Source organism: Haliotis rubra, unplaced genomic scaffold, assembly GCF_003918875.1.
Source record: "Haliotis rubra isolate DU_JTF1 unplaced genomic scaffold, ASM391887v1 Scf296, whole genome shotgun sequence".
Lineage (NCBI taxonomy): Eukaryota > Metazoa > Mollusca > Gastropoda > Lepetellida > Haliotidae > Haliotis > Haliotis rubra.
This window is the reverse complement of record NW_025766964.1, coordinates 988,710-1,015,003: the sequence shown is the minus strand read 5'-3', so window position 1 is coordinate 1,015,003 and position 26,294 is coordinate 988,710. Positions and strand designations below refer to the sequence as shown.

Genomic DNA, 26,294 nt, shown 5'->3' with positions numbered 1-26,294 from the left:
CATATTGAAGTGAGTGAGTTTAGTTTTACCCCGCACTGAGAAATATTCCAGCTATACGACGGTGGTCTGTAAATAATCGAGTATGGACCAGACAGTCCAGTGATCAACAGCATGAGCATCGATCTACGCTATTGGGATACGATGACATGTGTCAACCAAGTCAGCGAGCCTGACCACCCGATCCCGTAGGTCGCCTCTTACGACAAGCATGGGTTACTGAAGATCAATTCTTACCCGGATCCTCACGGATCCACATAGCCCAAATATTGTTCAAAGTAGTGTTGCACTCAGTCACCCACTCACTTTATCACGTACAGCTCAGCGAGAGATTGACAACTCCCCTGTCTTATTATGGAATCACCAGCTGTTTAAAGACGTGGCACATGACATGTACTGCAGTGACGTCACGATCACGAAGACGCTACATGAGAATTTGGCGGACTTTTTCTCGGGAAAATGGTCAGGTAAAAATTTATGTTCTTATCTCAACAATTTGCATCTTTATTCAGTATCATTCACTCATATTTTTCTAAATGTCTACAAAGGTGCGACAGCAAACACATCAGTTCATCAGACAGCTGACAATGCCGGGTTGACCGCCGGCAGATAACTGGAATATTGATGATTGCGGCGTTATACAACAAACAATAATGGGTAGCCAGCTCCACCGGTGATCACACAGAAAGGACACTTTGAAAGACGCTTCGTCGTGAATGTCACAATCACATCTCGTTAAGCATACGAAATCTACATCCTCCAATCACAAGCTGGTTACGGGTGGCCCTATGCCTGTTGTAGAGTGGAGGCCATTTTGTTGGAGAGCATGCCCTATGTCACGTGATTAAAAATAGTTGGAATCATGGGAGATTCGCTCCCGGGAACACGAATAATTAAACAATTCTGAAAGTGTGGACGGTGTAAGGATCAAAATAACTCCCTTTATGTTCGGAGTACCAAACATCGAGATACATTGTATAGGTTCTATCCAAAAACAGAGAAGACTTTGAGTAGTCACTGAAAAGAAACATATTCACTACGTGTCTTCCTACAACGAAACTTTCTGCATTTAAACTCGTGTTTTCTTTGCAGATTGTGAAAAACCGTTCAAAGACAGAGATGGAAAGGACGGAAGTGCAGACAGGCGTGTTACCGCTCAACCAGTGATGCATGGGGAGGAGGCAAATTTGAGAAAGCTGAATTGTCTCCCTTGGCACTTTATGCAACTTCAGGATTTCTCAAGATTGAACGAAGAATGTTTATTCAACATCGATTTCCTCACAGTCAAGATGAAATTCACAAGTGTGAGGTATGTAATCAGGCAGTTGTACTACCTTCCTTTTCTCGAACGTGAGGCCAACATGTAGTTTCTCTTCAGTATGTTTATTTTCAAGGAACAGATCAAAATAAGCAAACCTCTCTTGTTGTGACAGGACAGTACCAAGAAGGACGTATTCCATATTCCACAATTTGTAATTTACAATCGAGTTTCATATTTATACGTACCCTATAGGTCTGTCATTGATGACTTCACCGATGCGATGACGTGTCTGGTGAATGAGAGCAAGTTGTACGGAACGATTAGGGACACCATTCAGATATCCCAGAAGGCACTTTTCAATGACGTCAATGAACTTCCGACACAGCTGCTCAACAGACTCGTGAAGAAAGATGATAGCTTTAGGCTTTTGTTGGACAACTGCCGCAAGGTGGCGTTCCCGATCTTGATATGTGACCAACAACTCCTCACGTCTCCTGGCGGCAACCTGCAACATTCCTTCCCGAGTCACCAAGGAAGAGTTGTCTCCCTTGATTTAACGCAGGATGGCTATACTGCTGTCACGTGTAAGTTTATTGCTCAAAAAATCATATATTTTTTTAGATTACGTTGTAATTCTTCATATATATAGACAATAGATCGTCTAGAATAAAGAGTCACGGGTTACTTCCCTTACATTCTTGAGATTTAAATATTGTTTCCGGTTAATCCAACATTATGACCTGATTCCGATGCTTGTCTTCCCAGGGCCATACCCGAGCGCGTTTTCTTTCATGACAGATCGAGTGAGTGAGTATGGGTTTACGCCGCTTTTAGCAATATTCCAGCAATATCACGGCAGGGGACTCCAGAGTTGGGCTTCAATCATTGTACACATGTGGGGAATCGAACCCGGATCTTCAGCGTGACGAGCGGACGCTTTAACCATTAGGCTACCTCACGGCCCCTTAATGAAAGAGTTAAACGTCCTCACCCTTACTTCGGATATCTACATCTTACTCATGCAAAGGTACAGCTCACAAACTGTTCCAACTTTCTTTACACTTCTCACACCTAACGTCAATCAGCATGTATGAGCAAAAACAAATTCAAGGTCTCTCAAAATGTTATTAAGCTTCGGGACAGGTTTTTTGTTTTAAAAATAAGAACTTGTTTCCGACAATATAGGAGAAAACATTTTCCCTCTGTTTATGTAATTTGATATGTTTGTTTGTCTAACATGCTGGCAGCCATGAGACAAATGTGTTATCACAGACAGAATTGTTCGCCTTCTTCTTTCAGAAGAAATAAAATATTTGTCTCAGAACCGTGATCGAAAAATTAGAATATATAGTAGTGGCATTCCAGAGCTGAATGTTGCCATTTTAATAAACATACACACTCTTTAAAACAAGGGTCTGTGGGTCTCTAAGCTGCGAACCGCTGTGCTTTGGTGTGTCCCTTGGTCATGCCAGAAACAAACAATGTGTGTTCTAATGCCCAACTCATTCACGCACGCACTCACGCACTCACGCACGCACTCCACTGGTAAAAGATGACAGCATTGCTATCCGGATCCATTGATCACATCTTCGAATTTCAATCCCAAATCATGACTCTTGATCATTCGGTACCCCTGGTGTACCATAGGCCCTACCCAATGCTACTTGCAACCTGAGTCCTTCTATTCTTTCCACCCATAAGTTGAATCTCTATTTCTTTCAGATGGAAAGGACAGGAAGGTGATGATATGGGACGTAAGGAATGGAAGCCTCGTGCAATCATTTGATACTGGAGACGAGGAGCCAATCAAAGCCCTTCTTGCATACGACGACCAGGATATCGTTGTCGTAACCAATCAGTCTTTTTCTACCTTCCACAGGACATCGGGAAAACGGTTTGGGAATGTTACTTTTCAAAGCCTTGGAATCAACGTCCCGGCTGTCTGTGTGGCTGGTAATGCAAGGGACAGCAAAACTAAGCTCCACGTGCATAATCCGTTCGTGTTGGCGGTGACAAACGACCAGATAATCAAGGCGGGTGCCAGGACGCTTGATGTCAAACACATGGAGAAACACAGGATTGATGAGCTGTCTGAAGGGAAGATTGGACAGGGTTCAATCTGTGTTGGTGAGATTGATATTTTTGTGATATAGGGCCTGTTAGTCTTGCGAGGTACTACTTCCGGTTCTAAGCTGGTCCCCGGCTCCCTTTGCGCGCGCTAACTTGCGATACGCAAGTCGGGACCCGGCCGGTACCAGATTTCCAGTTACAAGCATATATTCAAAAACGAGTTCTGGTTACAAATTGCGCGATCGCCAAATATGATTTTACTAGATCGTACCAAGTGTACAACCATGCTTGGCTGTCACAGCTGTTGACAATCGTAATAGTTGGCTAAATTGGTGAGTGTTAGATCGAAAATATTCCTGCAAGGAGTATCGGTTTCTTACTGTATTTGGTAACTGACTGATGAAGTTTTCACGTCGCTTTTAGCAATATTCCAGCATTGGCATGGCAAAGGATACCCAAACCACAGACCCTCGTGTCTTTGTTAAGATTCAAGATTAAAAAAAAAATTAAAATTGAGATGACCCCTGACTCGAAATGCTACACAGTATAATACACTATGATTATACTGTGAAGCATTTCGAGTCGGGGGTCATCTCAATTTTTATATATTTTTCTTAAAATCTTTAATTCTCACATAGACACGAGGGCCTGTGACCCAAACAGGTTCTCACACTGTTCCCACTCAATGTTGTAGATGTTATTTGCACAAATTGTTAAAAGAAATACATGGACGAGGAGGGTACTTCATGGTTTGCAACACTATAAGAAAATGTTTTGAAGATATTGTCAGATGTTTTCATATAAGATAAGATAAGACAATACTTTATTTTATTTACAGAGGTATATCACATGGTAAAACAGAAAGCACGATGCAAAGAGACATACAAACATAAACAATAATATTTAAGACATCCAAAGCAATACATGTAGAATCCCTAACAGTTAAAACATTAATTGTAAGCTTTGACAATGACTACGAGCCTAAAACAACAGATAACAGAATGTTTTACATTGGTTTAAAGGAGATATACTATCAGGAAAAAAAGATATAGGTAGCTTTGTCCATTTTAACTGCAGATGGTTTGGTCCTATCACAACAGGTGCGGTGGTGTAGCCTAGTGGTTAAAGCGTTCGCTCGTCACGCCGAAGACCCGGTTCGATTCCCCACATGTGTACAATATGTGAAGCCTATTTCTGGTGTCCCCCGCCGTGATATTGCTGGAATATTGCTACAAGCGACGTAAAACCATACTCACGCACTGTTTCATGTCAACAGAATGTCTGTTTTAATTGCTAACGGGATCGAGTGGTCAGGCGCACTGACACATGTCATCGTATCCCAATTGCGTAGTTCGATGATCACGCTGTTGATCACTGGATTGTCTGGTCCAGACTCGATTATTTACAGACCGCCGCCATATTGCTGGAATATTGCTGAGTGCGGCGTAAAACTAAACTCACTCACTCATGACTGAATATATCTTGAAGACTCCAGAAAGTTTATGTTCATGATAATATTAGTCATCATTCTGAAAAAACGAGTAGCATCAGCTTACATTGGATGTGAAATTTGCCAATGCGGAATGGGCAGTTTCTAAATAAAACTAAAAACAACAGAGAACCACATTATACGTATCTGCAATAACAACCTGAATAGGAAAATCTGAAAAATTACGCTAACCACTCTTTTTCGATGATTGCCCATTGGTAATGAACCAATCATCATTTCAACCAATTCCCAACACTACTCTGTAGTAGGTATATAGGTGGCCGTGTAAAGAGTTGCGCCCCTTAATTACTCGTACCAGAAACCAATAATCGTGGGTTTGGATCCCGTTTTGTGCCGATTAGGCTTGTAAGCGCCTTATCCACGATCGCGGTAGACCTGTCAGAGATGTATCACTTCAGTCCTCCTATCTACCTAATGCCGACGCGCAATAATACAACTGAAAGCACCTTTAAACTCACTCACTCACTCATTCACTCACTCATGGATGTACACGTTGCTGTAATCTGCCATATCTGGGTATCCAAACAACTTTATCCCGTGTCACATGTCATCGTATCCCAATTGCGTAGTTCGATGATCACGCTGTTGATCACTGGATTGTCTGGTCCAGACTCGATTATTTACAGACCGCCGCCATATTGCTGGAATATTGCTGAGTGAGGCATACAACTAAACTCACTCACTCACTATAAAACATGTGTTTTGTCTGTCAAGGATTTGTCGGCTACATTGCTGTGACGGATGAAGACCGATATCAACTGCAAGTCTTCTCACTGAAGGACTTCAAGCGTCTGGCTTTAACACGGGTCTATCCAGCATTTGAGCTTGGGGGTAACGTGGGACTGTCAATAGAAGCCATGTGTTTCTCTAAAGAGGGTGACTGTCTGTTCGTCTCCAACTGGAGGGATGGAAATATCCTGTGTCTGGACGTGAAGGATTTGAAGGAAACAAGCAGACTCTCAGGTGAGTGAGTTTGTTTTACGCCGTTGTTGGCAGTAATTCATGGTGAATTAGCATTGTGGAGACTAAAGAGTAAATGCCAACTATCAGTGAGTAGCTAGGTTACAAACGGCAACTGTCATTTCATGAGCCGATTAATAAATATCCGCTTATGCATAAACAGGGGATATGCGAGCTGGATATATTCCTTTACAATACATGTCATCCTGGATAATCTCCAGGGTATACGTTCAGATAAATCTCCACTAGTACGCTTAAACAATTGTGACCCATAATAACTAAAAGTTCATTAATGTGACTTTATAATAACACAATCATAACAATATTTACTCTTAAACGAGACGTAAGACCCCTTTTTATTATTTTTGACTCCGTCCGTCAGTGCAAATTCATCTTTTCCGGAACAGAACATAAAAACCGATTAATGTTTCTTCACCAAACGTAGATAGATAGATCTGCTGGTGAACTGATGCCTTTTGGTAGTTTTGGATTTCTGAAAAAAAAATTATTATTTATTTTGCGTTTCCATGGCAACAACTTTGACTTCAACTGAAATTGGTGTTAGTGCTCTTTTCCGGAACAGAACTGTAAAACCGTTCAATGTTTCTTCACCAAACTTGGAACATAAAAAGGCCTGGTGGTGAAGTGGTGACTTTTGTAGTTTTGGATTTCTGAATATAACATTTTTTTGTGTTTGCATGGCAACGACTTTGACTTAGACTGAAATTGGTGTTGGTGCTCTTTTCCGGAGCAGAACTTTAAAACCTTTCAATACACTCCTTCCACTTTGTGGGTATTCAAGAGCCAAATGACATATATTAACAGTGCCACTCTATTTCCACATCAAAACGTGGGAGCACTCTGTTGTCAGGGTTCGAAATACCCCATATATTATTGTGCCATGGCACGGTAAATATTGAAATGACACGGCTAAAAAATGTTCTCGGTGCCCTTTGACAATCCTGATTTTTCAGAGACATAACTCACATTTAGTCATTTAATCCCCAAAACAATTATTTTTTTCCAAATTGAATATTACCATACATATTTGAATGCTCATAAACCCATTTCTTTACTTAACGATAAATTTCAAATGATCATAATCATTGTCATTTATTCTAAAAACATGTGGGCATACTCAATTTCTGAAAGGCACACCTAAAATATTTGTCTGCAGGTGCCCTAAGGCACACTTAGAAAAAAAAGTATTTCTATCCCTTTATGTTAAGAGGTTGCATATACATGTTTTCGTTGGATCAGTGTGAAGAACAATGTAACATTTGACATAGTCATAAGTAGTTGACATATTCATGAAGAGTATTTTACCATTGCGGGAGATATTAATGACCTTGTCTTCTTGATTATTTGTGTTTGAAAACAACTCAAAATGCTGTAAGCATATTTATAAACAGAAAATTATGTTATGTTATTTTCAGTGTGTCATTAATAATAAATACCACCTTCCTGCCATGTGGGGAGGTGGGGTAGCCTAGTGGTTAAAGCGTTCGCTCGTCACGCAGAAGACCCGCGTTCGATTCCTCACATGGGTAAATGTGTGAAGCCAATTTCGGGTGTTCCCAGACTCGATATAATTGCTTGAATATTACTAAAGCTGCGTAAAACTACACTCACTCTCTTCCTGCCATGTGTTTGTACAGGGGATGTCGAACCCTACAACTTCCGGGTTACAAAGGACGAGGGCATCCTGTATTTCCCTTCAGGCAATAAGGTTGTACTACGAGATAAGAGAAACCACAACCACACAAGCTTAGCCGACCACCCGTGCCGTGTTCTGTTCTGCGCAACTAAGGACTTCAACCCACTGGTGACGGTTGGACAGGACAGCGTTATCCGACTATTTAACGCTGGTACCAAACTGGCGTGGCCTGCGACAAGATCTCTCTTTGAAGAACCCGAAAATATGATACAGTACGTCAAGCTTTCGTTCTATTCTCCGTCTCATGAGACGTCGGGATTTCCAGTCAGCGGCAGAGGATGTTGCACTAATAGCTTTTCTTCAAAAGCTCTGGCAACAAATCCGCTTGATCAACTTGGAAAGTCACGGCGAATGTCGAGTCAAAATGCAACGCCTTAACTGACTGACTGACTGACTGAGTTTGGTTTTACGCCGCTTTTAGCAATATTCCAGCAACATCACGGCGGGGGACACCAGAAATGGGCTTCACACATTGTACCCATGTGGGGATTCGAACCAGGGTCTTCGGCGTGACGAGCCAACGCTTCAACCACTAGGCTACCCCACCGCCCGCAACGCCTTAAAGGCTCTATATCACACCACACTTCTCTAAATATAAAGAATGCATCTCTCTCAATAACACTAACAATCAGCGCTCAAGGAAGCTACCATATAATTTATTCCCCAAAATATTACGTATTTAGATCACAATATTAAATTAAAAAGTTCGAATGAATTCATAAAACAATGCATTAAATCGACTCTCGCGCCCTCTACCGGCCGAACATTATTTCAAGCGAAGCCCATAGAGTTATTTCCCTTGGAGCGCTCTTTACGAATATCCTATAACGCAACTTGTGATTGAAACCAGCAAACATCGACAACACCGCGCGCTCGCGACAGTTTTGATGTGCGGAGCAATTGTTTACATTCCATATATGGCATGTGTTCCCTGTTTGAAAGCTCTTCACCTCGAAGTTTCAATTGTCGATTTCAGGCAAGTCGTAAGGAATAATAAGTCTTTTATTGCGTCAATAGAAAGCTAAAGTGAGTGCTTATGGCCCAATGTATACATTGGGTATACGCCAAAATATGTTCGAAAATGTGTGACATTGTGCCTTTAAATCTCTCACCGGGTAGCTAGAGCGATGATCGGGGAAAGCTTTTAGTTAAAGCGACCGCCCGTCACGCCGAAGACCCGGGTTCGATTCCCAACGTGAGTACAATGAGTGAAGCCCATTTCGTATGTCCCCCGCAGCGATTTTGCTGGAATTGCTAAAAGCGGCGTAAAACTAAACCCATTCACTCATTCATTACTTCGGTTGCTATTAATTTTATTGTTTGATCAGTTATTCGATAGGAGGAAGGGGGTGGGACCAACTACACAAAACATCCCCATTGGAGAGTGTGGCATGTCAAAATACCGTAACTAAGTCTTGGGTAAACGTATGAAATTATGTCTCACACCTAATCCGGTTTCCGGACTAGCCAGGAGTTATATATAATTATATATATGTATATATATGTCTAAAACACTCAGTGTACATGTGTGTATATTAATATACATTACAATAATTTTAAGAAGCCTGTGTCTGTTCCGGAATCCTCGCTATGCCCTGGCCCTGAAGGTAGCAACGGACAGGTCAAGACAGGTGCTTGTTCAGGATCTGCTGGAGGACAAACTCGTTAGATGCGCCACATGTGTAAGTTACAAACTTAAATCCATGGTAGGTGTTTCAGCTTTAAATAATCTTTACCCGGAACTGCTGAACAAAAGTAGTTTGTCAAAGACATCGTTTACGGACGATGATCCGGAAAATATTATGCTGTAAGTGAATGAGTGAGTGAAGATGTACAGTCATATCGGCAATATATCAGCCATATCGTGACTAAAACAAGTTTAAATTAAATGCCATAAATATATAATTTATACAAAGCATGTCATCGAAGGACAGTAAAAACACTTAGAATATCACAGATATGAATATAAAACCAGTATGTAAAAATATATACAGTTTCACTATAGAAGACGTTACAATATAAAAACAAGGTTATAGATTGCCAACAGCTGCAGGTAGATCACCATACTTGGGACCATGGGGACTTACAGTACATTTGCTTCTAGCATAGACCCTAGCTGGATTTCCAAAATGTATTTTTCAGGTTCGAGGGCGGACTTGATTGCTCCATAGTCTTTTAGAAAAGATGATGATGTTATCCTAGAATGCCAATTTTGAATTTCATTACCTTGACATCTTTGTCTAAATTCACTTATAAACGTTTCTTTATTCCCACATTCCTGTGTAATCCACACATAAGAAAATCCAGTTCGGAATAAAAGTAGACGCACATGCATAACCCAGTTGCAGCTGCTACTATCGTCTTGCAGCTTTAACATTTCATAACATGGTTTAGGATGTCGATTATTGTCCGTATGTAATATTCTACACCAACATTTGATACATCTGCCGTAATATGTAACGCATAATTGGGTCAGTACAGCATTGGAAGAAACATTTTTATTAACACACAGAAAACGTTTGAAAACGAAACATTGGATTTTCTCAATGTGAGGACGATATGAATGCCGCCAGATTTCACTACCGTACAATAATATTGGGGATTTCTTACTATCAAATATTGCTGAAGCATCTTTCAAAGATATATGTGGAAAATCTTTAAACATTTTAAATATATGGAACGAGGCTTTTTTGGCTTGAAGACTTAGTGTTTCACATGTCCTCGACCATATCAATCTTGTGGTAAAAACAACACCTAGATATTTATAGTGTGATACAACATTCATTTGGTGTCCATTATAGAACCATTTTTCTGATTTCTGAAGATATCCACCATGTCTAAATACTACTATACAAGATTTGTCAAGATTGACTTCTAAACCCCATTTTGAGCAAAAACTATACAGTGTATCAAGTTTTCTTTGTAAACCAATAACAGTGTCATCAAGTAAGGTAACATCATCTGCAAAAAGCAGTAATATAATATCATTTAAACCATCTTTGACAAATATTCCTCTTAATCCACAGTTATTCATTTCATCCACAAGCTCGTTGATAAAAAGTATAAACAGAGCTGGGCTAAGCATGCAACCTTGCTTTACCCCAGATGATGTGTTAAAGATTTCAGATCTCTTATTTCCAACTTTAACAGAAATTTGCATTTTTAGAAAACTCAGGTGGTATTCCGTCAGTGCCCGGGGATTTTCCGGTCTTAAGGGTTTTGATAGCCTGTTCTATTTCACTGCTAGTTATTGGGTCTGATAAGAAGTCTTCATTGTCACAGTCTGAACAGTCATGACTTGATATATATTCACGGGCGGTTTCATCAAAACCTTCGTCATTTACATTGGTTGCAGGATTAAGTAATTCCTTGAAATATGTAACCCATTTACCAATGGGAATACAGTTGTTCCCTCCCGAACCAGTTGTAAGCGATTTTACCTTAGACCAAAACTTCTTACAATCACCATCTACGGCTGCTACACATAGTTCATCAGCAATCATGTTATTAAATTGTCGAGATTTATCCCGGCATACACTTTTGATATTCCTCTTTGCATCAATATAGCAATTGAGACTTTATCTGGACCGGCACATCCGAAACGTGTTTAAGCGAAAGAAGTTTTTTATCTTAGCACGCTCACAGTGTTGATCCAACCGCTTATGTTGTACATGCTTTTGTTTAGCTACTTTATGCACGTCAATTAAACGTAAATGGCTTCCTACATGCTGCATTAGTTCTACCAGCTTGTCCGCTGCAGCATTGATATTTACGTTTACCAATTGTTGAAAGTCATCAACAATATTAGATGCTGCATCAGACGTTATGTTGACATCAAATTGATAGATTATATATTGTATATTTTAGGCTGTGGGTGCTCCAAGCTTGTGTAGTCTCGAACAAACATCCCAGCTGCCATTCCCTCAGTGAGTGAGAGAGTTGGATTTTACGCAGCTTTTAGCCATATTCCTGCAATATCACGGCGGGAGGCATCAAAACTTAGCTTAAAACATTCTTACCATGTGGGGTATCGAACCCGAACCTTTAGCGTGACGAGTAAACGTTTTAACCAACATTCCAAACCTCCGTTCCTTCATTGGGTGACTGAGTTGGGTTTTACGGCGCTTTGAGCAAAATTCCAGCAATATCACGGCTGGGGACACGACTTCGGCGTGACGAACAAATGCTTTAATCACAAGGCTACTCCACCCTCGATTCCCCCAAACCAGATAAACGGCACAGGTGATGTTGTGTGTAGAAGGCGTGTGTTTCATACCGCGGTGAAGACGAGATACCAGTACCTATGATGAGGGTTATGTTTTACTGTTATGTGTGCTGCAGAAGGGTAACTTGGAGATGGAGGTATACGAGGAGGAGCCTGGAAATGTCACAGCTATTGTACGAGGGCCGTCGGGTAAACTGTCCATCCTTGACCTTGAACATATGACCGCGACCCGCCTTGGCCTGTCGACCAAAGACCTTTCGCCCAGGTCATTCCGGATTCTCAAGAAACATGATGGTACTGTGTTAGTTTTGAGCAGTAAGTTAGTGAGTGAGTGAGTGAGTTTAGTTTTACGCCGCACTCAGGAATATCCCAGCTATATGGCGGCGGTCTGTAAATAATCGAGTCTGGACCAGACAATCCAGTGATCAACAGCATGAGCATCGATCTGCACAATTGGGAACCGATGACATGTGTCAACCAAGTCAACGAAACTGACCACCCGATCCCGTTAGTCGCCTCTTACGACAAGCATAGTCGCCTTTTATGGCAAGCACATTGGTTGCTGAAGACCTGTTCTACCCCGGATCTTCACGGGTCCGTTTTGAGCAGAAAAGTCTTGATGAATTCCAGTGTAAGAATTATGTATACCAATTTCAAACTTGAGATTTACTAATATCATTGTACCAAACCTTATCAGAACTGTATGTAATCTTGCTTCAGTTGCAACCGCACTATGGAAACTCACTTCCACTTAAATTACGTACAGCTCCATCCCTTCAAGTGTTCAAGCGTAACCTCAAAACACACCTTTTCAGTCGATATAAACAGTAACTCTCTCCAAGCTCATATTTACTACAATACTGATTCATATGACTTTTTGATGTGTTTGTTTTTAAACATTTGTGCGCGCTTTGAGCATGCCCCTTTGTGGTATGGAGTATTGCGCAATATAAGTACCCTTATTATTTTTATTATCAATATAATTATATCTAACTACGATAAGTTATAACCTGGTCGATTTGTGCATTTGTCGCTTTGAGTAGTATTATCCTGGAGCGCCATGTAATAACTCATTGCAAGATATCACGTTACAATTGTACCAACACGTCGCTTTAGCAACAACAACGACTATATAAATTTTGTTTACTTCATAACAGTAGAATCTTCAGCGAAACTGTATAACATGAGTGAGTGAGTCTGTTTTACGCCACATTTAGCAATATTCCAGCAATATCAAGGCGGGGGACACCAGAAATGGGCTTCACACATTGTACACATGTGGGTAATCTAACCCGGATCCTCGGCGCGACGAGCAAACGTTTTAACCACTCGGCTACCTCACCGCCCCTGTAGAACATGAGAAATGTCAATCCTACTATACCTAAAGATCCGGGTCTTCGGCAACTGATGCGTGTCGTAAAGGGCAACTAATGGAATCGGATGGTCAAATGGAATCGGATACGAAAATGTGTGTGTGTGTGTGTGTTGAATCGGATACGAAAATGTGTATGTGTGTGTGTGTTTGGGGAATTTTCCGTGGGTATGAAAATTCGAGGCGAAAGCACAGACCTGAGTATGAACAGCCATAGAGTGATAATTAACACATGACGGCTGCTGGTTTAGACGAGTGAGTGAGTGAAGTTAGTTTTACGCCGCTTTTAGCAATATACCAGCAATATCACGGCGGGGGACACCAGAAATGGGTTTCACAAATTTCCCATGTGGGGAATCGAACCCGGGTCTTCGGCGTGACGAGCGAACACTTTAACCACTAGGCTACCCCGCCACCCCTGGTTTAGATGAACCAGTTTCAGCGTTAGCAAAAGCTTTCTTACATTGCCTAAACCATAATTCTAAACAATGACTGTGGTTGTAAAGTATATAATGTTTCATTGGAGATTAAATCTAGTAACAGTACCCTGCAGAATTGTTGTAATGGAAGATAAGAAGAATATGTTACGTTGATGGATGCTGTCTCTCGTGCAGGTATTGTGGCCGTCAGCAGTGGCGGTGACAGCATCAACATCTACGATCTTAAGCACAACAAGAAGGAGAAACTTCCGTGTGAAAAAGAAAACATAGCAAACTTCCAGGTACGATGCATCTTAATGTGATTCCTCATGGTCTTACAGACTTACAACCTCATCGTTCGGTATGAGCAGGATACGCTCAACGTTTCACGAAAATCTAATTTTTTTCTCTATAATGATTATTGGGTACAACAAGGACTGGTTGGCTCGGACTCAGTATGATGTGTCTGAGTGGGGTGTTCATGCTTAACTGCGGTATGGTATCTCAGTGAGCTAGCACTATAAAAGTCGGGGCTAGTACAAGCAACCATACCCGCGCATGCACGTCGTTATATGAGCGAAATAATCTTAAGTGCGACGTTAAACCCAATTTCACCTCACCTTCACTATAGTGAATTATGTAGATGTTTAGGGTCATTTAGCGGTATTACACTAGTGTAATATTGTCGTAAAAAATTACACTGCAGTATTTTACACGGGCGAGTAATGCTATGTTTTACTGTTGTGTGTGGTGGAGAAGGCGTGAATTTCAAAGCACGCTGATGACACGATACCAGTATCTATGAGGATTATGATTTACTGTTGTGTGTGCTGCGGAAGGGTAATTTGGAGATGGAGGTATACTATAACACAGGGGCTTGTAACGCTAAAAACTGCCATCAAGGTATGTACTGTCACTGACGAGGTCTTGTCACTATATAAAAGGAATGGATGTAACGAGGTCAGGGTCGGGGCAGGTTAAGGCCAAGGTCGTCAATGGCGAACTAGCACGACACAATTCTGTTTGCGATGAATAACGGTACGTAAACTCATTATGACAGTGAGATGTAAGTGTCTCCGAAAGAATTGCAAGTAGCACATTGACAGGTGCCATCAGTTCAACATGTTTTGGTGCATGTCGTTTGTGTACACTGTGAAATAAACCAGAAAATGGGTGAGTTACCACTACATATTCTGAGCAGGGATTTTGGCTCGGAATACTCCCAAAATACTGATTCGATTTTTGTGCTGTATGTCTTATTGTCTAGGTAAATCTATTGGCTTGCAATGTGTACAACTTTAAATGGGATAAATACAGTGAGCTTTGTTGAATTCGCCTTGAAACGAACTTGGTGTGTTGACCTCGTTATATCCCTTTCCTTTTATATAGTGCTAAGACCCCGTCAGTGCCAGTACATACCTTGATGGCAGTTTTAGCGTTACAAGCCCCCGTGTACTATAATGATTTATATAGATATTTTGGTTCATATTTAAATAACAAATGTGTGCTTGTCTGTAGTAGTAATGAAAACATCTAATACCATGGACTACATTTTCTTACGGTAATGGAACGGATTGCTTTTGTGGGGGATTTTAAGTTCTGATAGTTTTTATGTAATGAACATCCAGCAGGATCCACTCACTTCAGCTTCCCAATGGTGCAATAAAAATACTTATTATCCCTTACGACTTGCCTGAAATCGATAATTGAAACTTCGAGGTGAAGAGCTTCCAAACAGGGAACACTTGCCATATATGGGATGTAAACCATTGCTCCGCACATCGGAAACTGCCGCACGCGGTGTTGTCGGTGTTTGCCGAACTGGTTTCAATTACCATTCGTAACTACTCGTCCTTTTCCGTAACCTGAAAGTAGACTCGTACCCCTCTCCTAGCCAGGTCCGCGAGAAATATTCCCCAAACGGCATTCCATGGGTCTGAAAACTTATTGCAACATCTACAAATCATTTCCTCGACAGTAAGCAGGAATTTTCTCCAAAACCATCGGCAATCATACTCACTTGTCGGCCATAGATGGCCTTGACATTCAAGTGACCTGTGCAGATCCGCAGAAACTGAATTGGGCCATCCGCTTGGTGGAAAATATAATATACTGTAAGATTTTGGCTGTTTGCTAATGGGCGCGAAATATGAACTTTGCAATATTCCTTCTATTTTGGATGATGTACGGAACAGTAAATTGTTAAGAATAATTTTAGAGGTTGTGAAAATGCATTCGATATTGATTCATTTTTAGGAAATTATATTTTATAAATATTTAACCTCTAAAATTATTCCTACCAATTTACTGCTCTGGTCACTTAAATGTCAATGGCGGAGGTAGCTGTTTTCGGTGAGTCGTGGCGTATAACTTTTGAAATAATGATCCGATTGTGACCATTTATAGCTCATTTTGTAGGGAAATCCTCTCGCTTTCGATCCGTAGGCCTCGACGGGGCCTTAAAATAGTTTACATCGTGAAATCTTACTTTGATTGAGGAGAGGGTGGTTAAGTCGTTACATCCCTTTCCTTTTATATAGTACTAGGGTAGGGTCTATATACCTATGTGTCTTTCTACCGCTGTTTCTAATCGTGACACGCCCCTGTGGCTTCCCTATTGCCCCAGTCGGTGCACACCGCACACATGTTCACAACGTTCGGTTCCAGGTTAATGAGACTGAGACAGTGTTGGCCGTGGCTACAGAGGATGGGTCGTGCATCGTCTACAATCTGGAGAAACAAGTCCGTCTGTTTTGTCTCAAGCCAGAGGATATCTGTCCCGAGAGTCCAGACATCTGCGATTTTCTGAGAGTGTCAGGCGTCACGAATGACGGGAAGTTGCTGGTTCTGGAAACTGCGGAATTGCCAAAAATATGGAATATTAAAAACGGTATCGTTGATTGAAGACGCATTTGTATCCTTCTCAACAAGGTTTTTGCATCCACAGTAGAGGTATACAATGCACATTTTCAGGCCTTGAGCTTTAGAGAATGAACTGTAGATCTAATAATAGGCAAATTGTTTAGACGTTGGTTGCATTGTAGGTTTATAAATACACATCTTGAGGTCGTATTGAGCTTTAAAATGCACTCTAGAGTTCATACATCTCGCTGAGCATTTATAATCATATTGGGTTTTCTGGTGTCACTGTTGTTTAACCCCACCCTAGGCAACATTCAAGCTAAATGGCTGATTTTAAGACTATGAGCAAGATAACATTCAAGGTGTTTGCCATGAAAATGCATGTCATCAGCTTTTTGTCTATTGTGTGGCTTTCTTAGTCTCATACAGGGTACCAACTGTGGGATCTCTCCTTATTTATAGTACCTGCATTGTTGCGCCCATGTATAGACCTCCGCGATATTTGGTTAAATATTGCTGATTACATTATCATTATTTCATAGACGTTGTAATACTTCATTCAGACTCCATTCACTGGCTAACTGACCGGTTTCCTTCCTCAGATCAAGCCTCCAGTGACCTAGAGATTTACTGGGATGCGGGAGAGGACATAGAGCTCTCACACACTACAGTACTTCCGGGGAACAAGCTCCTTGCAGCGACAAATGCCGGAGCTACATATGTGTTCGACATTCAGACAGGTACTCAGTAGGACATTTTCGGTAAAGAGCCACACGTTTTGAAAAACCGGTCCACACTGTAAGGGTTTGTGTATAAAGTGACGAATGAGTTTCATAATAGCTGCCCGGTTCCATTCCAGTGTGGGGTTCACTACGACTGTCCATACCATGGTAACCAAAATACTAAAATGTGTGTAATTGAATATTGGCGACCTTGCAATGTTAAATATTGCCCATCGAGCTGAGACCAAACACTTGTTCGCATCGAAAGAAAACTTTCATACGATATTGTTATCATCGCGAACGCTTTTGGACTCTGTCCGTCCGTCCGTCCGTACGTACAAATTCGTCTTTTCTGGAGCAGAACTCTAAAACTGTTCAGTGTTTCTTCACCGAACTTGGCACATAGATAGGTCTGGTGGTGAACTGGTGTCTTTTGGTAGTTTTGGATTTCTGAATAAGAAATGCCTGCTTCCAGAGCAGAACTTTAAAACCTTTCAATACTCTAATTCCACTTTGTGGGTTTTCAAGCACCTAATGACATACATGTTAATCAACAGTACCACTCTATTTCCAGTATGAACAATACTGAGGTACATTAAACCGTGGAACCACTCAAGTTTACATACAATGCCGTCCAGTAATTCCGCGCACCTAAGCACATCGACCACAACACGGCAACTAACGTCTCTTATTTTGTGTGGTTTACGTGACTAAACATGCTGGTATGCATCATATTACGACTATAAAATTCTAACGTTGCATTATGCCATACGGTTGACCTTATCGGCGTTCTGACGACATCGCTTGCTGTCCGGTAATTCTGCGCATTCATTAAGAGTATTTTACCATTGCGGGGGATATTGATGACTGTCTTCATGTTTGCTTTTCTGATGTAAACTTATTTTCAAAAGGCCAATACGTCATTTTTACATTCACTAGGGCATACTTTGGCTGAAAACTCCTTTCATCGTGGAGAGGTTCGTTTGTCGTCTAGTCAGGGCGACACCTACTTGACCTACGGTGAGGACTCCCAGGATCAGGTCATCGCTGTGTGGAGTAAAACAAAGATGGCGCCCATGGCTACATTTACTTCAGATCAGCAGGTACAGTCTCATTTGAACATTTCCATCATCTTGATAGTAGTGTATTGTGGCAAGATGCCCAATTTAACGTCCTTTGTCAATGTGAGGTGACGTGGAGTCCTACTGGCTCTGTGCGGCTGGTATCGCAGCTATAGGCTGCTTTAGTTCGTGTACAAACCATAACTCACACATATTTCTATATTCCTCATTTTCTTCACAACAAATACAGTTGACATATAAAGTCTCATGTGTATTCAACTACCCAGTAGCTGTAGGGGTGTGCTTTCTTAATATTCTAAATGCTAAGGCTGAATTAATATTTCTTCTTTCTATGCGTCGATTATGATTCATACCACAGATTTTTTATATTATATTATATTATATTATATTATATTATATCCATATATATTTGTATAGCGCCAATATCCAGATCATCTGCTCAAAGGCGCTTTGTTTTTCCCTCGATCATTGGATGTCAACCTCAAATGGCACATTGTATTATCAATCTCATCTCCTAGGCGCACCGAGTTAATGTGGCTTTTCCCATCCTTACGAGGTACCCATTCACAGCTGGGTGGGCTGGGACACATAGTCACAGTACTTTGTCCAAGTTTTATTGCACGTTGCTGTACCCGCAAGTAGGTGTTTGCACGTATTCATGTAGCCATCATCTGGTCATATACCAACCAACGGATTCGTGGGTTCTCTTAAGAACAGGGTGATGTTCTGTTAACTAGGGATTGTGACAACACTGAAGGATTCTGCACGCAAAGTTGACTCCGAGGTTTTTTACACCCGGTCACAGGTGGGCTCGATCCCGGCACCTCAAGCTCACTGGATCACTAGCCTGGCGCCTTAGCCAGCTCGCCCACCATGCCCCCATTTTTCCGAGAATTTCTGGAACTTATTGTGCCAAATAAGCAGGAATTAAGCAGCATGTAAAGCCCTGTATTCAGAAAATAAAACTCTTAAGTTACAAGTCCCGGTTACCCTTCCGATGGTGAAGTGACATTTGACATTGTTACTCAAAATGACACCTCAATACTGAGGGCACACCTAATCGTTAGGTTTGAACGTTCACAGTTTGTACGTCTAAAGGATATTACTCTTTTATATAAACAGCTGGATGAAGTGACGCTAAGTGAAGATGGGAAGTTCGTCGTAGGCTGTCTGAGCAACCCTGCCAAAATTGTCACCTGGCACGTTCAAGACCTTAGTAAAGCGCGGGAAAAGTGCATGGATGGCAGAGCCCTTTTCAGAAATGAAGGTAGGTCAGTCTTTCTTCTGTGTCAGGGCGGGTCCGACTGCTAAGGCAGGACATGCTAAAGCTTCTCACGGACAGTCGGACACCTGATGTCATCGTTGTTTTCAGTAATGCATTCACAAATTATGTCACCATTACAGATTTCATAAAATGAGCATGGTACATGGCATTTAAAATTGGTTAGCGTCATTTCTCAGATTTTCCTATTCAGGTTGTTATTGCAGATAAGTATAACATGATGCAGCTTGCTACTTTAAAGTGATGACTAATATATCATGAGCATAAACTTCCCAGAGTCTTCAACAAATATTCAGTCATGACTTTTCAGTTAGTGAAGTGAGTTTTCTAAGAATTTAACACATTTGTTAATTTGAATTTAACAGATATGTTCCATAGATAGTGTTTCAAAGACTAAAACAGTAGTTCCAAAATCGTTTGTGGTCACTGCGACCGATCTCCGATTATTTCAATTAATCGGAACACCACTAATGTCGTCTCATTGTTCTCTGGCATTCCCTGTAACGTTTATGTGACGGTATAACCTTGAGGTGTCATATAGTCCCTTTGGCTCAAAGGCGGACCGATGAATTGCAATCTAACTTGAAACCTGATAAACATATAACACTCAATGAAACGCTGATCATAATTAAAAAACAGACCAACACTGTGAGTTTTGGGCAGAATTTATGTCCTGAAAATAAAAAAAGTTGTTTAACAAACAATTAGTAGCCATCAATATGAGCATGCTATGCCTTGGTCCTGTGAACACCTTCTGCTCGTATGAAGGAGACCCTCAGTCAGCTATAGATCATATTCTGATGCCGGAATATATGGCAGAACTTGTGATCAGCTGTGAAGTAAAAGATGACAATCCTCTAAATGTATCGGATCATCACCCAGTCATGTGCTCAATTGAAATAGATCTTGCCTATGCAACAGATAATACAATACGTGCAAAACCATCGTGGGACAAAGCGAAGCTGAACGGTCTGATAACTGACTATACATACTGTGTTTCAACTATTCTGTGGCCTGTTAAGCCCCCAGATGATCGATGTAGTACAGAAGACATTGAATCCTTTTACCTGTGTATTATCAATTGCTTACAGTCATCAGCAGAACGGTTTACACCAAACACGTTTTTCGAAACATCTTAAACCTTTCTGGAAAGATGTAGTAAAACAACTACATGACAGAATGTCACATCTCCGACGTGAATGGATAGCACATGGGCGACCTAGAGGTATGGAATATGAATCTTTCAAGAAGTACAAACACGTTAAAGACAAATTCAGGAAAGAAATGAGACGAGCAGCAGCAGAATACGAATCAGACCAATACAACAAACTTGTGTGATATAGATCAAAAACTATTTTGGACTCTTATTCGTCGAGGGAGTAAGAGAAGACAAATATCAAGCCTCAAAACTGAAAACGGATTGATTCGCGACGCTAAAGAATAACAATGGCAGATCACCTGAGACATGTCTATAGTAATGTTACAGAAGACCACTATGACGAAAACTTTAAAGCCGAGATCGACAAACAAGTGGCCGACATTAGGGTCGAGTTGTCCAGACAACAACCTACAGCTGACGGTCTGCTTACAATGCCCCAAGAAGTATATGATTTGTGTCAAACTCTTAAAAACAACAAAGCTGCTGGTGAAGATGGTATCACATATGAACATCTGAAGTATGGAGGTAAAGTTTATCACGCTGTCTCTCTGTTCTGTTTAATCTCGTACTGAAATCGGGCTACATACCTCACTCCTGGAAGAGAGGCATTGTAATACCTATATTCAAAGGTGGAACAAGTCGAGATCTGCAGTCGACTCATACAGAGGTATAACACTTCAGCCAGTGGTGTTTAAACTATTTGGACTTGTTATAGGCAAACGAATGCCTCAGATAATGTGTGAAAGTTCATTTCCAAGTCCTGAACAGTTTGGTTTCCAGAAAGGCATGTCATCAATCCATACATCATGGTACAGGAGACTACAGTCCACTACACTGAGAGATCTGATGCTGTCCATGTAGCATTCCTCGACAGCTCTAAAGCGTTCGATACAGTCTACCATCCTGGCCTCCTTTTGAAGTTGAAAAAGCTGAAAATCAAGGACTCCCTGTGGAGACTAATAGATAACGCCCACATCGATATGACAAGTAGTGTCTTGATTAATCATGTGCAATCACAGTGGTTTCCTTTATATAGAGGGGTTCGTCAGGGCAGTATTTTATCTGCCAAGTTCTACTTAGTGTACATTGATGAACTGTTGAGAAATCTATCTGCAAGCAAGAAGGGAGCTGTCGCCTTCGATGTCAATGTAACTGCCCCAACACAGGCTGATGACATCACTTTAATCAGCCCTCTTATTGGTGGCCTCCAGGATCTCCTGTCCAATTGTGAGAGATACAGCTCTCAGTGGAGATTTACGTTTTCTCCTACTAAGAGTAAAATACTTACCTTCACCAAAACAAAGGCCCACGATTCTGAAGTGACGCTTTATGGAAATTCCCTGCCACGCTGTGCTGAAATTACACACGTGGGGATACAACTCGATGCTGGTTTCAACTCGTGGAACAGAACTCTCAAAGCATGTAGTAAATTAAGAGGTACGACAATGGCTCTTATAAAGTCTGGTGTACATCAAAACGGACTCAACAAACTGACAAGCCTCAAAGTAATAAGAACAATCTGCTTACCCAAAGCTTTGTATGGGGGTGAACTGTGGACGGAGCTTTCCAAAGCAGAAGTCTCTGCCCTCGAGCGTGCTCAAAGATTCTGTCTGAAAATTGTTCAGGGCTTCCCAAGAAACACACGGACTGATATCTGTAACGCACTTGCTGGTTGGAACTCCACTGAGGCATCAATTGATACTAGAAAGCTGTTCTTCTTAGTACAGTTATGTAATTCAAAAGCAGATTTCCTCCCAAGGAAGTTGTTCATAACCCGCCTATCGCTACTCAGACATACCCACACCAAGTTGAAGTTGGGGTATGTGCCCGACATATGCACTATCCTGGACAAATATAAATTAGCCAATTATCTGAACTCTTTCCTGAAAGCAAGGACATTCCCAAGTCAATCGAAGTGGAAAAATATCGTCAAAACTGCAGTGAAGAAGAAAGAAGAGAGCAGCTGGCGAGATCGAATCTCCTCTTACCCTGACCTTCATCATTTTATGTGGATAAAATCTGAGATCTCCACCCACATGGCATGACATGTGCCGAAGTCCGACCCATGGCTGAAGCTTGATGCAAACTTTGTTGTCAACATGTGTGCGATTTGGCGTCCAGGAGCTGTGTATGGTGATTGCCCAAACTGTGGACAGCATTATAATGATTTCCTGACTCATGTAATCTGTCACTATCCCAGCTACCTGTGCCAGAGAGTTAGTCTGTGGTGCTCCCTCATTGACGTCATCCCGTCAGAAGTAAGCTTAAGTGTAGCACTACACGTCAAACCAGACATAGAGATGGCGGCATGTCTGTTGTCCTGCAGACCTCCTGTCACCCCAGTAACATGCGATCTACACCTCTACGCTCAGACTGTCATTACAAACCTGTATTCATTCCTGAAAGATTACCATTAAACTTGCATTCTCATCTTAACTTGTAAATAACAGTTACTGTAAACACATTTTCCTTGTAACTCTCCTTTGGAGGAGTAAAGAATATATATCGGAGTAGTGACGCGGTTTATATTTCGACCAATCAGCTACGGCTATAGTGAAAAGTGCACATGTGCTCATATTGAAAATATTAACTCGGTTATTTTCAACCATGTGGATAAAAAACGCTTTTATGGGCGTTTGCCGCAGTGTTGATAATTCACTCTGTGACTCCATTCGTCACCACTCGCCCCTTTCCGTAACCTCCAAGAAGACTCGTCCCCCACTTGATACTTGTTATGTGCGAAAATACGACAAACCAATCAGAACGCGCGTACATGAGCGCGGTGCTCTGATAAAAATAATCCCGAGTACTTAAATCGTTTATGGCATTATGGCATTGTTTAAAGAATCATTTAAAGAATCATGAAAAATATATATCGTCAAATTTAAAGTGCAAAGAAGGTAGCTTAAAGGATTTTGATGCCTATTATGACGTTTTAATAAGAATCATGCGATTGATGGTGAGAGATTCAAATACTCGCACGTGCGTTTGTTGACATAACTGCTCTCATGGGTCCAACTGAGTGTATTTCTGACGATCTTGCGGGCTTGTTATGGAGATTGTACGTGCGCTTCGACCAATTTTAGGAAATGTAATTTATAATCGCTACGAGTTTCAAAACAATAATATCGTATTTGTATGTAACTAATCAACCTTAATCTTTGAAATTGGGCTTACATTTCATAGCATTCGGGATATTTTAGTCTGAGGTTTTTTTTTGTCATTTATATTTTTTTTCAGCGAATTCATTTGAAATCCCACCAGAGGTGTGACAGCAAGGTTGCACGAATGTTCAGTTTGAGAAATATTTTAAAGTCATTTTTGAGTATCTGCTTTGGGATTTAATGTAGCTGAAATTTTTTTGGTATATTCAATAAAACAATTCCCATTATTGATGACTAAACCCTAATAAAAAATATAACAAAATTGAAAAATATAAGGTGAACAGCTGGTAATAATTACATTAGAATATGTCTTTAACAAATGTATTTTTCTCCTTCTTTTATATTAGTTGTATCAAAGAGTTTTAATTCTTTAAAATAAATAAGTAAAAAAAATACCAAAACAACAACCTAGCAATATAATGTACATGTGCTTCGGTGATTTTTAGGAACATTGGAATGAAACAGGGATAGAGTTATCGTTCTTGTTTAAAGTAGTTCTTATGTTCATGCGCCAATATGAAATCCTTCCAGAGGGGCACGACATTCGTCACCACTCGCCCCTTTCCGTAACCTGCAAGAATTCGGCTTGTTCCGGAAGAACACGAGTTGGTCACGAATGTCTGTGACTCGTTAAAATATCTCAGCTGTGAGTGAAATGATCTTGACAACCATATGTTGTCATCGTGATTGTACCAATTTGTTCTGGAAACTGTATGAACCCTTCGAATTCTTGAAGTGTTTCCATTTCACTCTCTTCAATATGTAATTCTAAACAGACTTCCTCTTAGTCGTCGTTGTTTTTTCCTGCTGTTGTTTTGTCATCGTCGTCGACCTAATCCTCATCACTTCAATCATCATCATCATCGTCATCAGCATTATCATCATCATTTCGGGGGTGGATTAGGACTGACTGACTGACTGAGTTTTGGTTTTACGCCGCTTTTAGCAATATTCCAGCAACATCACGGCGGGGGACACCAGAAATGGGCTTCACACATTGTACCCATGTGGGGATTCGAACCCGGGTCCTTGGCGTGACGAGCCAACGCTTTAACCAGGGTGGATTAGGAATTCCACATTTGCAGATGTATGGTAGGTCAAGATCCCATGTTCCTCTGGACCTAGATTTTCGAAGCTCTCTTAGTGTTAAAATGGCCGTAAGTGCCATACATTAACATTAACATACAACTATCTTAGCTCTAAGAGAGCTTCGAAAATCTACGCCCAGTTTTGGAAACTGGCCAACTGCCCAGTAGCGTCATGTCTTGTTGTGCAAGATGCAATCGAGACATACATCCCTATATTTCTTCTTTTTCAGTATTGGACATGAATCTGAAACTAGACGAAGAGGAACCTACCGAGGACAGATACTCGACAGATGACAATCTCGAGTCGGAAGAAGAAGAGGGGGGAAACCTCGATGATTTTTTTTAATAATGAATGAAGTTTGACCCCGCACACCAGAGTCGCACAGTGAACAGCTCCCTGCACTGTCACCGATGTCTTGATACTGACACGACCTGGTCCACCTATACAGCATTAAATCACACTGTTTGGCAGTACCATTAACTCAACATTCGAGAAATTGTGATCAAATATAATTGTTTATCATCCAAAACTGTGTTCCACAGGAGATATCGCTTGTGTAACATGATATGATATCTCCTAGGAGATATCGTTTTGACAGTAGATTTTGTACAATGCCCTGACAATGTTATGACGTCATCAACTTGATGACGTCACAATGCTATGACATCGCTGCACTGCAAGTCTAATGGTAGTACAGTGTTGACAGATGTACATTTTTCATTGAAAACTAATGAAGAATGATTTTTGATGATAAATAGAATCTCACCCTCGTGTCTTCTGATATCAAATATATCAACACTCGTTGATAAAGGTAAAAATATCCTCGGCAAGTCTCGGATATTTGTAACTTTATCAACTCGTGTTGATATAATTGATATCAGTAGACACTTGGGTGAGATTCTCTATTTACAGTTAAGTGAGTTTAAAATATATTTACATTTATTTTTCGTGGATGCCTACACAGAATTCAGGACAGTTATGTTTACAATGACACTATGCTTGAATAATTGTACCAAAGAGATAGTGGGATTTCCTTCCGTACACTTCTTCTTAAAAATCCTGGAGGAAATAATGAATACCGTTAAGTGTTAAAGTTCCCTATAAACTGATGTGCAAAAGAAAGTACACAGGTTGTGTTTCTTCCAATAAGATAAAAATAACAAAACCTTTTGATGAAATGGAAAATTTATGTTGAAGCACACTGCAATACACGTGTTTTATCAGCAAAATGACATTGTAACAATAAACAGCGATGTAGTGATGACCACTGCAGACGGTTCCTACGATGCTGGAAGGTCAAGGCCATTCCACGCATCGGTCGGTAGGCCCATACATGCCAGCAGGACGAAGTCGTCTTGTCACTGTGAATCGGCTTACGCGATGACCCAAGGATGTGGCTGCTG

At 40.9% G+C, this 26,294-nt stretch overlaps 1 protein-coding gene across 1 annotated transcript in view; it reads left to right on the top strand.

Annotated features, from left to right (window-relative positions):
- Positions 1–25,413, top strand: part of LOC124282238 (NACHT domain- and WD repeat-containing protein 1-like) — a 37,991-nt gene extending 12,578 nt beyond the window's left edge. Inside the window, exons 10-23 of the mRNA XM_046718193.1 lie at positions 318–464; positions 1,090–1,306; positions 1,511–1,842; positions 2,981–3,385; positions 5,553–5,801; positions 7,457–7,727; positions 9,077–9,197; positions 11,857–12,034; positions 13,727–13,833; positions 16,199–16,421; positions 16,996–17,133; positions 18,055–18,218; positions 19,320–19,464; positions 25,121–25,413. Coding sequence (XP_046574149.1) covers positions 318–464; positions 1,090–1,306; positions 1,511–1,842; positions 2,981–3,385; positions 5,553–5,801; positions 7,457–7,727; positions 9,077–9,197; positions 11,857–12,034; positions 13,727–13,833; positions 16,199–16,421; positions 16,996–17,133; positions 18,055–18,218; positions 19,320–19,464; positions 25,121–25,236 — 2,813 coding nt within the window. The 3' untranslated portion in view covers positions 25,237–25,413. The remainder of the gene's footprint in view (positions 1–317; positions 465–1,089; positions 1,307–1,510; positions 1,843–2,980; positions 3,386–5,552; positions 5,802–7,456; positions 7,728–9,076; positions 9,198–11,856; positions 12,035–13,726; positions 13,834–16,198; positions 16,422–16,995; positions 17,134–18,054; positions 18,219–19,319; positions 19,465–25,120) is intronic.
- The last annotated feature ends 881 nt before the right edge of the window (positions 25,414–26,294 follow it).